The 16,904-nt window shown below is 47.2% G+C and overlaps 1 protein-coding gene across 9 annotated transcripts in view; it reads right to left on the reverse strand.

The window, feature by feature from the left end:
* LOC3291422 (A disintegrin and metalloproteinase with thrombospondin motifs like) overlaps positions 1-16,904 on the reverse strand; it is an 86,470-nt gene that overhangs the window by 31,400 nt on the left and 38,166 nt on the right. For all 9 annotated transcript variants that reach the window (XM_061655857.1, XM_061655856.1, XM_061655859.1 and 6 more), the window contains exon 5: positions 10,368-10,469. In XM_061655857.1, coding sequence (XP_061511841.1) covers positions 10,368-10,469 — 102 coding nt within the window. The remainder of the gene's footprint in view (positions 1-10,367; positions 10,470-16,904) is intronic.

Raw genomic sequence — 16,904 nt, forward strand, 5'->3', positions numbered from 1 at the left:
CCTTCGTCCCGGTGCCGATTTTATCTGGAGCAGCGCAGCAAAACGTGTTCCAAACGCAAAGGGGTGGAGTTCCAGTGCTCCAGTTTCAGGTTTGCTTCAGGTGTGCTCCCGGACCAGTTTATTTGTGCGATTATTGCCGCGGTGCCCCTGCGTCCCTGTACACTGCACTACCGACTCAAGGTAACTCCAGAACGGGCCGTACCCACGTGTTTGGTGATAAGTCGACTCCATTGGGTGGAACGTTGGCTCGATGGTAAAGGACGCGGCATGAAATGTATAACATTAAAACAGCGACATCCTTGTAGCGTGATCCAGTTCGACCATGGCGTGCTGATAGTGCGCTTGATCCTCTCAGACACGCTCTTTCTTCAACCCGCTTACCCACCAACAGTATGGTTGGCTTAATCGTTCGCCAAACCCACGCGCAATTCGCAGCCGGCTGCACTTTAGCCGTGCCTTTTCAGGTTTTTTGTATCGTGTGGTGGGTTTGCGGCTTTTTTTTGTGTGTGTGCACGCATAAGTCCGAAGAAAGTGCAGCACAGCGAAGAAAGCGACCGCACAAAACCGCAACAAACTGGGTGTTAATTAGCCGCAACGGCATCCGAAAACGCTTTGGTTCGTTCGTAACAAACGGTGGCATGGGCGTTTGAGGCAAATTGAATTTCATGCCAAACCCAAAAGCTTTAAGCTTTAGCGTTAGACAAGAGAGCAGTAGGGAGAGAGAGTAAGTGAAAGATATCACCAGTGAAACGAGTGTTATCTAATGCAGCCGGTACGAACTCGGTCACCTGAAGGGGGGTTGTTTTATAACGCCTTGTGGTACTTTGTTTCGCACTGATTGCTGATTACTGTGCATCACAGAGATATTGCTGAGCAAGCTGAGGTGTTGTTCAAGGAAGTGCAATGCTTTGATGTCTTGAGTATTAATTGAATTAATTTAATTATTAAGGCATCAGTTATTTTCCTGAGGCATTGGTGCATCAAGATAGACCTCATCCTCATCGATGTCTCGACTCGGAGGTGTGTGACTTCGTATGTGATGACACGATAACTGAACATTGATCACCAAAACAGATGTCTCGACTTGTAAGCTTGATGTTCCTGAGATGTTGCTTTCAGGAGCACAAGTTCACAGCTGCATGCTATTCACGTTCTGCAAGAACCGTTCTGTATCCAAGAGCTTTTAAGCCATCTTCAGAGCATCGCCCGGCGTAACCCCAACACTGGTCTGGATGGAAAAATTAGCATCTCCCATTCCTCAGCTACCTCGGATGTGACGAAAGTGAATAATGACGCCCAGTTAGCGTGCCCACAGCGTGATGCCGTAACGCCAATACGCTCGATTTGTTTGCGATTCGATTGCAATCGACGCCGGGCAGGCAAGGCGGAGCTCGAAGAAAAGGGTTTCCAATCGCGTCACTTTACAGTTTACATTTATCATTCCGCAGCGCGCAAATGCGCAAAGGCTAAACGATTCTTATGTCAGTGTCAAACGCTGGACGCTGTTGTCGAGCTCCCTGTTCCCCCCGTTGACGGTCGATTAGCACCTTTCGATGGTGTAATTGAGCCCGTTCGTCGTGACACCCTACGGAGCGTGAACTTGAACTACTTCTGAGGGGGGTTGACGCGAAAACGCGATCGCAGAAGGGTTTTATGGGGTGTTTTCCCGTAACCCGATCGAAAAGAAGGTATAGACACGATTGGCACGAAGTTTGAGCTAGAAAATAGATAAATATGTAAATATGAGCCTAAGCTTGCGGTGGCGTACGAGTCGAGTTCTTAAGTCTAGGTCTCGCTATCTTGGCTCTTACATCTTCCTGCGTCTAGCAACTGTCAGTCAAACGATAATCTGTTGGTACATTTTACCTTCACCAAATGCCTCTTGGCTACTACTAGGTCCATTACGGATCCGACTGGCTCCATGAGTTCAAGGATCAAGGATTAATTACAAAATCGTATGACGTCCTATCGACCACAAAGGATCAACTAACCACGTGTGCAGCCGCTGTGTTTCGCGCTGCAAACCGGTAGGTCAAGTAATTGTGCAACGGCTCTACCGCAACACTTTATTTTATTACCCCCTCGTTGGCTAGATTAAGCCGTGTGCAGCCATGATTCATCGTGCAAGGTGCAACTGGACAAGACGGATCTTGTGTCTTGTGCGGTTGTGATGCAACCACCAGTACAGTGCGGCGTTGGAAGTGATCCTGAATGCTTACGGTGCGGTAAAACTAAAACAAATAAAACACGTAAACCTGTTTCGGATTGCTGTATCATTCCTGTTCGGGAGGGAGTTGCGGTAGGTTTTGATTAGGCAAAGAACCCTTCCAAGTCGTCGCGGGGCTGCTCATTACGAGTCATTTCAATTTTATTGTCCAACTCGATCAATATCGGTATCCGTTTCAAAATGGCTTTTCTACGGAGATGAGAGGGACAATGCTATCGGGCATAAAGAAATTCAATATCATATGCTCGTAGTCTTTAAAGTGTGAAGTCTTCAGAACTGGTGCCTGTAAACTATGCCCACTCATGTCAACAGTGTCAAAGTTGTATTGAAAGTAATCTCTTGTATCGTGCGATAAAATGACAGCAATATTTTAATAATTTTGTCACAAACCAGCGATCATGCAACGTGCAAAGGTTAACAGCTGTAACTTATTTGAAAGGGCAATCATCGAAGAATATCACATCTGGACGCACCTCTGGCTGACTGCTTACCTCAAAACGCACGCATAAAATAACACAAAATTGTTGAAATCCTAACCACCCAGCAGCGTCCGAATCAACGGTGCACGTAAGTGCAAAATCAACACGGCCCGTCCCACCGGCCGGTTGCACGCGCGCTGGCGCCTTCCAAAGCGAGGGCGTCCGCAAATGGACACTCCTACTCCCCCTGCCCGCTGCCGCTAATTAGAAAAGGCAACATTGGCGTGCATAAATATTCATTCACTCGCCCGTAAGGCCTCGCGGGATTGTAGCCAGCCGCACGCGATCCGTTTGCCATTTAGGAGGAGGTCCATTTTTACTTTCGTTTTCGCTTTCAAGTTCAGCTCACGGTCAGTCTGTGATGCATGCGGGAGCATGCAACCATCCAGGGAAAGATTTAGCGCCAAAATTGTTACGTGTGTGTATGCTTTTTTTTTTGGTGCCATTGTTCAATATGATAGGAAGATCGATGAGGATCGATGAGAATCTCCTATGTTCAACGAACTTCAGCCCGCCTCAAGGCAAGCAGTGTTTGGCAATAATAAGCCTTTCGGAGACTCCAAACAATCATCATCCGCTGAATTTGCATAATGCCACACCTTACCCATCCACGACACGTACTTTGATCGCGACGAAGTTTTGAAGATGCGTGTGAGCCGCTTATGGCGGAGAATGGCGAGTCTGGAGGGACAAAAAATGCCAATCCATCACGGAAAAGTGGAACCTATCGCGTTCTTGGTCGGCCGTCTCTGTTCAACCAGGATGTCTGAAGGATTTGAATGATCTGAATAAATCACCGGGTGCGGGCGTGACGATTTCAAATGTATGTGTATGCACAAATAAGACGATCAACCTCGAAGGCGCTCGGTGTACGTTTTCTCACGTCCAGCTCGTTTGCTCGTTCGTGGAACCGATTATAAAGGGGTATTTATTCTGAAATATTTCGTCTTGGTGACATTGTTGAGCCATTAGAATAAGAAGTTGCGCCTTCAGACGCTTCTATTTCTGATCTAGTTTCAAACACATTAGCAATACAAACTAAAGCAGTCAATCAAATGTGCGGAACCAGACTGCATTCAAGGAACGGCTTTCATCAGCTAGAAAACAACCGTCTCGAACGACAGCATCGGTAATAACCTCAATTTGTTCAATGCTGATCCACGACCGATTCAACCCCCGGCTCGTTATGCATGCGTGAAAGAATTCGACACAAATTAACAAGCCGTAACCGGAGATCGGGTTGCATCTCGTTACCATGATCGCGTTACGTGTTGGACACGGATCGGTTTGAAAAAATAAATAAAATAAAGTAAAAAAACACTCTCCCTCTTCTTTGTGACAGGTGGTAGAGCTTCTGAACACAGTACCTCTTCAATGCCCCTACATACAGCATACACCGTACCAAAAGCACGTGCTAATGAAGCGTATCGTTGTTTTAGTTCGATTGGATTAAAGTGGTACGAGGCATGAGCATAGGCAACCAAACCCAACCGACCGACCAGATGTACCGTTTGATCCGATCGTGTAACCAGCAGTTTAGACTGAGATTGATTGTGGTAGCACTGTGTGATCTATTTAGCTGTAAGGCCATGACTTCGGTCGGACAAGGTGCATGCAATCAATGTGTGACAAGAGTCACCAAGAGCAGGTGGAAAAGCGACCCAGTGGAGGTTGCTACAGACTTTTGGTGTTCGTTTGGAGCTCGTTCGTCCTATTAGTTTCATGTGCATTCTTGTTTTGAGAAATCCAATAACATCCTAAAGCTTAAGGACTACTTGCTCTATCCATCTGTAGTCATCAGATTAGTATAACGATCTGAAAAATCGTAATCTACAATTACAGAGAGCAACAAATGCAATTCCACTTTGTCATTTGAAATCTACCGACCGACATTTACACCAAACATTGTGCTGAGTCTAGCCATGCAATATTGAAAGCCGTAGGCTCTAAACGCTCTCACCAGCTTCTCATGCTCATCAACTGATGGTAGCGATAAAGGTGATAGAACAATAATAATGATTTCATTAGAGCGTGCTTTGCGTGTACTGTATGGAATTTTGATAAGCTGTTTTTTTGCTCTACCCACAGTAATCAAGATCTTGATCGCAGTGACTTCCTTAGTAGTAAAGGCCAACAAATCGTAATCGTACATCTTAGCCAACCAGCCTCGCCAGCAGTCACGCATTAAGCATTGCTATTAAGTTATCACTCTAGAGATCAATATATTCACATTCGCTGCGATACTACACAACCTCTAAGTCGTTGGTGTTGTATCTATTTAGGCCTTTACTGGAGTGTATGTACGAGTCATTTTAATCAGAGCCTACATTTTAATAGCAACCTATTAACCAAAGCCGAATACATCTATTTCCAGCACCATTTAGCGGATGTGGTTCAATGTCGCGTAGCGTATTTTCGTTGCTACAAACTTGGAAGTGGCCAATTTGTGCCTTTCGCCCCCACACAGACTCTTTTGTGGGGGGGGGGGGGAAGCATCTTCAGCTCTTCCGAGAATATGATGGATGGGCTTTCGATAGCGAAAGAGAAACGAAGAAAACGAAAGCAACAAAAAAGATCAAGCGCGCAGACACGAAACGAGATCCTCACACGCAGATACAAAACGGCGACGACACACAAAAGCCACCCGACATTGACCTCTATTCGGCGCACCGCCGCAACCTGGCCAGTACGCCCCGAGTTCGGTATGCGCGAGTATGTGCGCCCATATCGGAACGGGGGAATCGATTTCACTTTCATTTCGACATCAATGCCGCAGGGAGGAACCCACAGTGGTACCACTCGGTTCGCCTCTTCACGTCTCTCTCTCTCCCTCACCCCTTCAAACCTCAAGTGGACAGTCACACTCTAGGAGCACTTAAGCGAGGTCTGCAAGGGGTGGAAGAAAGCGAATAAAAAGGAAAATAAAACATAAACGAGCATGAAAAACTTCCGGAACCGGTTCCCCGATAGGCGCTAGGAGGCTCTGTCATCGGAAGGATTGAAGGATATCCTCCCGGTTCGGTGGAAGGGGAAGCGAGGGAGGGCAGCATGATCGTACGATTATTATTTTTAGCCCGCAAGTAAGCCGGTCGGTTATTTCATTTTAATGATTTATTAATATGCTTTAAACAAAACAGGAAAAAAGGTGAAGAAAACGCTGCTCAGCTAGATGGCTTGTATGGCGGCTACACGCTGCAGGAAGTGCAGGAAGTGAACCATTAAAGGATCGGATAGCACTTTATAGCGCACGATGGGCCCCATTTGATTGCATCGTTGCATTACGCCGCTCCATTATCTGAAGGTTCTCGCCTCGGTCCTTGAAGATCGATTATCGATGCAAGAAAAGAAGAGAGAAAAAAGGGGCAAAGAGCCAAGAGCGGCAAGAACTTACAGGATGACGGTGGCCTTGCCGGCCTTAATCTCCGGATCCTGCGTTATTGCAAAGGATTGAGACCCGGTAGGAAAGCCTTGGGCGCTGTTTCGGGAAGGAGAGCTTCGCAAGCAACAAGATAGACCACACTCCGGCACGGCCACCACCAACACACAACAATTGATCATAATTGGCACGTCGAAAAACGTCAAGTGAAGGTGAACCTGCTGCGGCGGATGATCGTCGCCCCGTTGGTGGAGATGAGCGTAGAGAATGGGATGGTACGCACCACGCCACCGACCCACAAATCTGACAACCGCAAAGAATCGGCCCGCGCAATCGGGCGAAGTTCAACCCCATGGCGGATCGTCGGCAATATCGTTTTTGCATCGCCGTACGGCAACCGACACTCGCCTCAATGTCAATGTGGGAAGGAAGATGTCTGGCTGCTCTTGAAATAGTGGCGAACATCCCTGGGTCACCACCACCGTCACCACCGGTGGGGTCATAACGCGTTGGGGTCACGGAAGTACTTTGTGCGACTTCCGCGTTTTGCCTTCTTCTTGTTTATCGCGGTAGAGAGCCTTTTGGGCAAAAAGGGCCGTCTTCCTGCGGAAAGACGCACTGCGCGGTGCGGTGTGCGGTGTGTACTTGAGCGGCACCTTAAGAGGAACAATTTTTCTCAATTTGATTTCCATTATTATAAATATGCCGCAGCTACCAACAATTAGCACTTGTTCGCAATAGCATCAACAAAAGCGGCTTGAAGCTTCCTGCTTGTTGGATTAGTCCGATGCTTATTGTTGTTGTTTTCCGAGCCCTGTCAATTATTGTTCTGTTGCCGACCGAAATAGTGCCCTTCAGTGCGCAATTGGAGCCAGACAAAAGGGCACACGCTCAAGGGTCACTCGAAAAAAAAAGAAGGTAATTTGATTCCGTTCTGTTTTTCTTCGGAAAAGGTTATCAGGCGCTTTTGTGTTGCGGCTGACGGCCCTTGTTGTGGCGGATTAAGATGGATTGTTTCGCTATTGACACCTGCTGGGGCCGGGCAGATTAACCCAAACAAGGAGTCGCGCAATCCGCTCGGAAGGGCAAATTAAGATGTTTTTGTTTGCCGTTGTCGGAGGATTTGTTTGCTGCGTCAACAAGAAGGTGCGAGCTTCTGAAAGGGTCTTTTTTTTTTTGGGTATTTAGTGTCTAAGTAATCTATTTCTTAGTACTTCAACTGCTAGAAGCTCTTACGTTATCTTCTAAAGCCACTTTACACTGCATTGGCAATCCAAAGTGTCCTTCAATCGATCGGTTCAACGCTCGGTGTGCAATCGGGAGGGAAATTAGGGTCAAAGTCAAACCCAACCCACCATATTGGAAGCATCGATTGGGCAAAATTTGGGTATCGTGTTGCCCAAATCGATTTTGCCGCTCAGTAAGGGTGCGTCGTCACCTCATGTGATGCATTTGCAGCCTCAAATTGGCCGCCCCCCATGTCTCTCACTCGCTGCAGGACTTCACCGGCACCACACCACAATTGTTAACACTCTCTACTCTTTCTTTCACGCCCCAAGACCTTGACCACACCTCTTTTTTCGGTGGATTTTGGTGGTGCCACCGGTGCGTTTAGAGGCCGTATTTTTTCGGGCCAGCCGATAATTACCGCCCGGTATGTACAAATTCGTGCAGGCCAATTAGCATACCGGCGGGCCGGGTGCGGGGTTGCAATGGCTCGGCTCTGACAACATGTGCGTTTTTGTGTGTGAAAATAATGTCATGGACCCAAGCGTTTGTACTGAACCACATCCTCTCCTATGCAATTGCGTTTGCGTACACGAGAGACTTCAACGCAAGAGAAGCGGGCAGCATGTGAAACCGAACATGAATCATCTTTCTATTGGCAATTCGCTTTCCGCACTCTTATCTGAAGCAATATGCCTTTTCATCGAATTCCATCGAAACACACACTCCCCGGTCCTATGCTTATTATTTTTCCCCTTAACCGTAATCGCTTCTTTTCACCCGATTCAGCCAGCTCCTTTCCCTTGCTTGGATTCCATTAAAAAAATGGCAGATGAAGATGTTTTGCCAGTCCTTGAATCGTACCCAATGCATGTGCCTATGTGGCTGGGAATCTATCTGGCCCCCACGGTGTCATTCGGCACGATCTTTGAATATTCATCACGTTTCGCCCATCACGCGTCGATCTAAGCGCGGCAGCAGCGCAGGTAAACATTCCCCATCGACAGCTCACCGGCAATGCGCACTGGGTCGCAATGTGCATAAATGTGAATGTATTTAACGGTTTATTTCCTGTTTTTGTGTACATGTCGCCATTCCCTCGCCCTGCTGAAGCGGACGGGACAGTTTGATAGACGAGAAAATTATTTATTAAAAAAGAAGCGTCCAGTCACAGCTTTGCTTTAATTGAAAGGTATATAATTTTAAAGTGATGTTAACTGCTGTCGTTCGAAGCGTCAAACGCGTATTTATTTGCTATGAGCTATTGATATTGTAATAAAAGACGTGATTATAGTGCAAAACTTGAACTTGTGCGATCGTGCAACAGGATTTTAAATTTTAAACGGGCATTTTAATGTAACAAAGTCTAGGGCTAGTAGCGAAAAGCTTAATAAAGTGCAATTTGTTTTGTTGAAAGCCTTTCAAATTATTATAGATATTGTAATATTAGATAGATCCCTTCTTTTGTAGCATCTTCAAATGAAATATTTTCAACATAATTCCAATGTATGAAACATAAACATTTGTTGATGCAGTTTAAAATAATTTACCTCAGCAAAGCAATGCAGTGAAAGTGGTTGCGCGGTGTGCTTTAAGCCACGCGACTGCTCAATACATTATTCAGCGCGACTCACTGTTACGTGCACCAATCTCTTCTGGCCGGTGTGCGACGTAATCGTTGCACGTGAGTGATTTTAAATCTATTTGTTTCATTTAAAACGCTCAAAATCAACCCCGTCTGTGGCGATAATGCCTTCGAAAGCCTACCCCAAAACAGTCCCATCTCGTTTATCATCATTTATGGCCTTAACGAGCCGGGACGCCAGCCGCTAAGTGAGAGAAATATGTGTACGAATTTATTATCGACACGCAAACTCGCGCGCCACCGTGGTCCATTAATCAACGTTTACTACACCGAAAGGGAAATGAGACAGTCGTTACGCGACCCTGAGGTCAGCCAATGTCAACGGCGGGCGAGAAGAAGGAAAGCATGGCGCTGGCAATTGGCAAACGAGGCAGTCCTCCCCCCCATCCGGCGCATAGAAGGATGCAATTAATCATCTGTCGCTTCCCCGACGTATTGTCCATAATGCATAATACGCGATGCGATGCAGTCGGGCCGCTTATCTTGTGCTCGGTCAAAGAAATGTGAGCCCCGGCGAAGCCATTCTCAGTGCATTGGGGCTTGCGGTCGAAGGTCAGATGCAACGCCGACTCATCCGTTTGTAAGTCTCGTCCCATCCAAAGTCATCGTCATACAGTGTCGCTAAACGGTTCACCTTTGCAGACCTATCCCAGCTTTCGGCACGATAAATTGCTTCATCAAAGGGTACATCCCGAGCCCGAAAACACGTAATCATGACACCCGCCCTTGAGAGACATCCGATCGATCCATTATCCGTTCGGAGGATCGAAGCGCAAAAGAATGGCTAGTTCCGGGGCGGTCTGCAGTATAATTTGTAGTTTCACACGCACCGCAACGGAGGTAATTGCCGCGATGGGAAGTTGAGTGAAATAATATAGAAAAAAAAGGTCGGCCAACATTTTGTACACACCGTCCCAGAAAGACCGACTTCTTGGTCCGAACTATTAGGTCAAGGATACGTTTTGGTGGATCATTTGCAGGCGATGCGCGTGAGAATTGTTTTGAAGTCTCGAGCGGACCACCGTTTCACGTTTCACCGCGATCGGACCAACGTTGGGTTGGGCGATTTCGTGAGTCAGTTGGGGCTTTCTGCTGCTCCGGTTTGATTATGATCTGCAGTTTGGAGGCTGTTTCACGACACACAAATCAACTCGAGCGAAACAAGAGACACTATGATATAACGCACTAAGAGCTCTGTATTGTGTTTTCAAATAGACCGGAGGAGCCATTAGAGTTGGAAGCGTTGAGACGATGTTGAGCTAAATTATAGCAATCTAAGCGCTCCATTACCAAATGTACCAATCGTGAAGACTACAATTGGTGGCGAGCACTAGACAAATGGAGGGCTCGTTAACCCAATAGTCATCGGTTTTCATTGCAGAATGACGAGTCGAGTCGAAACGTAATACTCACCATCATTAGATCTCCACTTTCCAGATGCTTTCGCATCAGCACTGCCGCCACGTTTCCCTCATCCTGATAGATATCGCCGAAAGAGTCGGCTGGTTCTGGGTCCTGCAAATAAACGTACAAGAATAAACAGTGATTAGTTAATGTCATATGGGATTGAACAAGACGCGCTGAAATATGATCGGCTATTTGAGCTTTGATCCTTGCCCGCTTGCAGAATTCACCATTACAATCAATCACGCAGTGTTTGAGAAGACATTCCTCCTCTCCAATGAAGGAAGACGATTCTATCAACGCTGAGCATGACAGATCATGGCACAGTGGCGTACTGGCTGACGTAATAGTGCAAACTCCCTAGAAACCAATCAACTGCAGGGTAACCTTTCCCGGGGCGAAAGCATCGACAAGATGCATTGACAGCTCGAGCTCTTTCTCAAACAACCCAGCAGTCGTTCAATCGTTATTGCGTAACACCGTACATGATCTTCCGAGACTTCTTGGGTTTCATTCAAAAGAAGGGCAAATCATGCACACTGAAGTTAGCTGAAGTTACATTTATGATGTCCACGGTCGCATAAAGTAAACGAAACTGGCGGACAACAAGGGAGATGCCGTAGTCGGTTCCTGGCAGCTCAATGACATCGGAAATATCTCGTTCGAGGGCGCTGGGTAATTCGAAACGGTTGACTGAGTGACTGACTTCTGGTGAAGAGATGGAGATCTGGTAATCCGTCATTTGGTCAGTGTGACTTTTGTGCGGAGTTTTCTGATGTACGTTTGACGTCAGTGAGCTTTTTGTGTAGCGGCAAACGATGTAACGTGAAGGACCATCAAGAGATGTTTTTATACCCCAAACCTTGCAAAGCGTGGCATTAATTTTGAGTCTAATTTGTAAAATTAATTTCAACAAGATAACAAGACATATGTTGGTTATACGTAAGGGCATTACCCTGTGTGACGTACTTAGAATCGTCTGGGTTCTATGGCTCGCTGAATACGCGTCATAAAATTAATGTAGCACGCACAGAACCGTAACTTAAAATAACGTCTTTACCAAACGAATGACAAAAACTTACAATAATTTTCCAATTCCAACTCGACTGATAAGATTCCTTCTGTACATACAATTAGAGAGTCTCTTAAAGCTCTCCAATGATTTGAGATGACTGACAACCCAGTAGCAATTGAATTACTTTGTGTGATGTAGACTTCCGAGAGAAAGCTTTCTGATTGTTATGTTTCCAGCAAGACTTCAGTGAACCGAATTTCTCAATCCAAACCCCTTTAAATGGAGCCTCTCCCACAACAATGCATCATTCAAATGAAACATTTCACTTTTTGCAATATTCCGGTCTGTCGAACCGTCCGTCTGTCTGTCTGTCAATTCCTTCTTCACCATTTCAAATGCTTCATCGTTAAAATCGTACCTCAAAGTAACTCCCGCTACATTTCATTTGAAGCGCCGGTCAAACTTTGTAACATCAGCGCAACGATCGGTCCAGTCATACGGCAGCACGTCTTCCGCCTGTTAGCCCATATGACAGGCCACCAACAAAGCGCTCCGGTGTGTCCACATCCGGGGCCTGTCAAAGTCAGCCTCGGGATCAGCTGTGAACTTGACATTTCTCGTCGTCTCGCAACGCGCGCTATCCAATGAACCATTTTTCCACCGCGATTGGCGGCAAATTGTTTGCGCAGGTCGTGTCGGAACGGAACTAACGGAGGGCATTATTGGGCTTCCGGGGAGCCCCCTGGGAGGGTGTGCGGAGGGATGATAATTATCCGCCTCTCTCGCAGAGACCGGGCGCACGTCTATCGACGTAACATTTGTATCAACAATTGAACTGCCTTTTTACTGCCTGGTTGGGTAGAGTTGAAGTGTAACGAAAATCGTGACCGCGGCTCAGATTCCTGTCCAAGGCATCTCAACGTTCCAGCTCTCAAGCTAGGCATTAGTATGACGGGTTTGGAGCCAATTAGATGTAAACCGAAGCTTACTTTTTGGCAGTTGGTCGGATTAGCGTACTGTAGGTTCCAGTGTTTCAGCGCGTTTTGCTATCGGAAAATGTTCAAACGAAACCCACTTTACGTGCATTGCATACATTTCATCTCCATTCCAGTGCTGTAACATACCAACCTCAATGAGGGGGCCCCGTATAGCTGGCGGCAACCGTGGCCATGCAGATCTCCATTTAGTTGCCTTTCTCATAATGGTTACCCATGAGAAAAAAACAACAACCGTTGACGCACCTGCACTGCAAGTATGAAAATGGCCTTTTACTTTCTTCCCACTTGCAAAAACCAGTACTTCCAACCATTTCCAACCATTCCGCTACTTCCGCAAATAACAAAATCTGCTTCCCTCGCCCTCATTGCCAACGGAACCAACGGTACACGGCACGGCACTAGTGGCCGGGAATTGCAGAATGTTATGGCTATGGTACACTTTCGTTTTTCTTCCGACGCGTGGATGATGCTGGCAGCAAACGAAGCTTGCCACAGACTCATCACAGCTCTTCCGGTTTTGCCGGAGCGGTATTGGATGGGAATGAGCAGAGTGGGCTACCGATATGGCTCCGGCGTGTATTTTTTGTTTTGTTTCCCGCACAGTCGGAAGACTTCCCTGCAAGCGCATGTTACCGCATCGTGAGAGTTTCCACCATGCGACCCAGCCTCAGCAGTAGTAGCACCACCACTACCAGGCTCTGTTGTGTAAAACAAAACCCCCTCAAATAGACTCGAGCGACTAATTTGTGTGAGCACGAACCGGAATAACAAGAAAGAGAGAGATAAAAAACTGTCAATCTTCACAACCTGTGTGTGCGTGTTTCTGGAAATAGGGCTTTAGTGTACCCAGCATTGTTTTGTCGCTCAGTTGGGGCTTTATCGCTTCTGATTTGTGGTTATGGAACGATTTAGCACACGCGCGCTGTGACACTTTAGGAGTACGGTAGTAATAGGTTCGGCCAATAAAAGCCTGATAATACAGTTCACCTCTTGCAGATGCTTATCTTGCACCATTACAGATACTTATCGTGCGTGACACATTAACACATTCTTATCAGCCACTGGCTGATCAACTGCTGCGTAGTGTCATTCTAGGTGCGATTATTAAGCACCCGGTACCTAAAATTAGTGTCCAGTTCAATTTTCATAACATATTGTTGCATGTCCTGTTGACATTACTGCCACAGGAATGTAGCTAGTGTGTTTTTTAACCATCGCTTACTACCTGTCAACAGCTGTTCCAGATTAACCGCCCTATCTACCACACCACCGTACACGTTCAGGTGGGTTGGGGGTATCTGTAATTAACCACCGTATTACGTGCTCGCAAGAACAAGGAAACCGAGCTACTGTATCACCTATATCACCGCAGCTGAGTTACTGAGGCTCAGTCTCTGGCTCGAAAAGTGTGCCGCACTCCATCGCCACCGATACGGCCGGAGGTGGTGCTTTCGTGTGGGCAGCAGCTATTGACATTGACCGGTGTTGGTGGTATGTGCCGGACCGGGTGGGATAATAGCATGTAGCACCAATTCCGTTTCAATGTCGGCCATTTTTAAGTAGCGCGTGTGTCACTTTGATGTTCTACGGAGGCAACACCGTGGTGTTGTGGGCTTTAAGCTTCCCCCCCGTAAGGCATCGTTCAATCGTTCTGCCCCGAAGCCTGAGATCTCATATCTACAAGCTACGTTGCTGTGCGTTATGTAACTCCAGCCAAACTAGAACCTCGGGCACTTCCCATTCTAATCGGATCTGATTTCTACCCTGCATACCGGACGAAAGAATGTTCAAATTGCTGTTGTTTGTTTCACTCATGGAATCCATCAATCATTACGTCTTGCCAGTGCTATTTTCAGGCCCTCGGGGCTCGAGCAGGCTATCCCTAGGAGGGAACATTATCTCGCAGCTTGAGACACGAAAGCATTTTTGCAGGGCACCCACGCGATATCTTGCCAGCGTGCAAGTCATTCGGGACTGGAATATCGGTACTGATCCGTGATCCTGCAGTATGTACATGATACATTATAGGATTATGGATTATCAGGTGACGGGAGATTGTGGTAGCAAATCTTGTAGCTACCACCCTCTTACTCAGGCTGTCCTCTAATCGTTCCTATCGGAAGCGTTTGCCTTGGCCGCGAGAGAGAGTTACAAGGTGTACGCGGTGGTTAGCAAGCGTCCTTGAAGGTCTTTGGGATCTCCCGGGCACAATGTTAGCTTGAGTCTTGAGAGTGCCATTCTATGGCTCCAATATCCTTTGGCACCTGTTTTGAAGTGCTGATTCTTTCCGCTTCTCCTCCGCACACTCACACACACACCCACCGGGTGGAACTCCTCGGCACTTGCGCAAAAGCACCAGCTCAAGCGATTGATTTATGAGCAATTCTATTCAATTCTCTAGCGAGCTTGACCAACGTTTGAATGGGCAAGAAAAATGGCAAACCTGTTCTATCGGGCGTTTCCTAGCGCTAGGGCAGGGGGGAAGCGGTGTACTTACTCACATTCTAGTGGTGTATTTCAAGTGCTAAGGTCACCGCAACTCCAGCAAACTCCGAAGTCCAAGACCAGAGAATCAAGTCAAGAGCGTTGAGAAGCACAGCAGCGGACCGTGCTGTGGTGGTGTGTGGAGACGTTGGACATTGGATACCGGGTCGCAAGGACGTATGTGGGAATCGTGCATTATTTATGGATGCACGCACGGTTTGGACCGCCCCATCGAGCTGCCATTAGGAATGCTGTCGCGCAGAACACGCTTAATGGACGACAAGATCCAGCCCGGGCTGGCCTGCTGCCACATTGACACCTTTCCACATCGGCTTCCACACCGGAACGGGGGGGGGGATTCTAGCGCCCGCTGCCGGATCTACTGTTTGAAAATCGATTGCAAAAGCATTTTATTGTCACCCATAGTGCAGTGGCCCTCTGTTTAAACTCTTTTCTTTTGTGTAGGCCCCATTGGGACATACAATGTGTTGTGGCAGTCGACAAAGGTCTGCTGGGGCAGGTAGGCGCTGCCGTCATAAGTACACACCGCGCAGAACCAAACGAAACGGAACCGATTTCGGAACACAACTCAATCATGCGTGAATGCGGTCCGACGATAGCTGGAGCCTTGGAATAGAGGAGAATGCTTCTGCAACCCTTCGAAACCCTGTGTTGCATGTCATTAGGCCACCGGCGGTAGCTCGATACAGACCGTTGAGTTGTATTTATTAACGGTCGTATTACCGCCAACCAGGCAAGAGGTAATGTATGTTTTTGGCGCTTGCTAATAATGTTTGCTTGTATGTTGTTGTTGGCGCTTGCAAATGCCCTTTACAGTGGGATTGGAAAGTTGTTCAAGTTGTCTCCGTAGGAAGCGAACCTTTACAGTGGGGCGATTGAAAATGTCTCATGTCGTTTATAGAGTACTGCTGGATGACTGTGTCCTATGCAAATTATGAATGACGTTAGTCATGGTCTATTTCCCCTTTTCAGAGGATCTTAAAATTGATTTAAATGCATCTGGAGACCATTCAAGCGATGGTGCTTTGTGTTGTAGATCTTGAGCAGATGTGTCCATACACTGGATCAGACATCATGTCCTAGGTTAACATTTCAAATGTTATTGTTGAAAGTTGAATGCAACCTTGCGGGAAATTAATCGCACTCATAAAACCGCCCCATATAATAGACAGCTTAACAACAGTCATCTCCAGATTGATGACAGCCCCCGACACCTGCCGTCCTAGCGGTCCAAAACTAATGTCCTCAAAACGGAAGACAAGGCCGTCGATACCTCCGGCTCATAATTTCGTCTTCAGCAAAGCTGGGAAAACATCACCGCCGTGGTGCGTGTGTCGCGTGAACGGAAGGTTACAATCCATCATTATGTGACACGGACACGCGTGCGCAGCGCAGAATCTCACCCCTACTAACACGCCCGGCCCATTCATTTTCGTTAGCATCTTGACCACTGCCGCACTGTTTGAACTGAATTTGATTTGAGATTTTTAATCTGCCGACATCCATCAAACGGGCATCAGCCGCGCACGAGTGACAATCGACGTCAGAGCGAGGCGTCTTTAGGACCTTCTTCTCACCTGCTTCCAAGTCCTTGGCCAGACCAAATCATCTCGTTTCGGACTTCACTGCCTGATGAAGATTGATGTCGACGATGGGATTAACCAAAGCGAGAGTGAGAGAAACACACACACACGCACAGAGACAACCCGGAAAGAAAATTGGCCGACTCGAGGACGAACTTGATTTGCCAGTCCCCTCTGGGAATGCCAACCTTGCATCCGTGTCCGTTAAGAAAACCGGAATCGGGCGGCATATCTCGTTCTTCTTCTTGTGCCGTCCGCCTGAGTGTGTGTCGCGCGGGGGAAAATTGGATCAACCATCTGCAACGGGGCGCGTGAGATGGTCGATTTACTTTTGCTTTCCGCGTCAACCATCGACGCTGACCAGATGAGACTACGCCGGTGCGATTACGAAAGCGAATGGTGCGCTGCACGATTATGACATCGAGCCACGGAAGGTTTAGTGTTT

The sequence above is a fragment of the Anopheles gambiae genome, chromosome 3, assembly GCF_943734735.2.
Source record: "Anopheles gambiae chromosome 3, idAnoGambNW_F1_1, whole genome shotgun sequence".
NCBI lineage: Eukaryota > Metazoa > Arthropoda > Insecta > Diptera > Culicidae > Anopheles > Anopheles gambiae.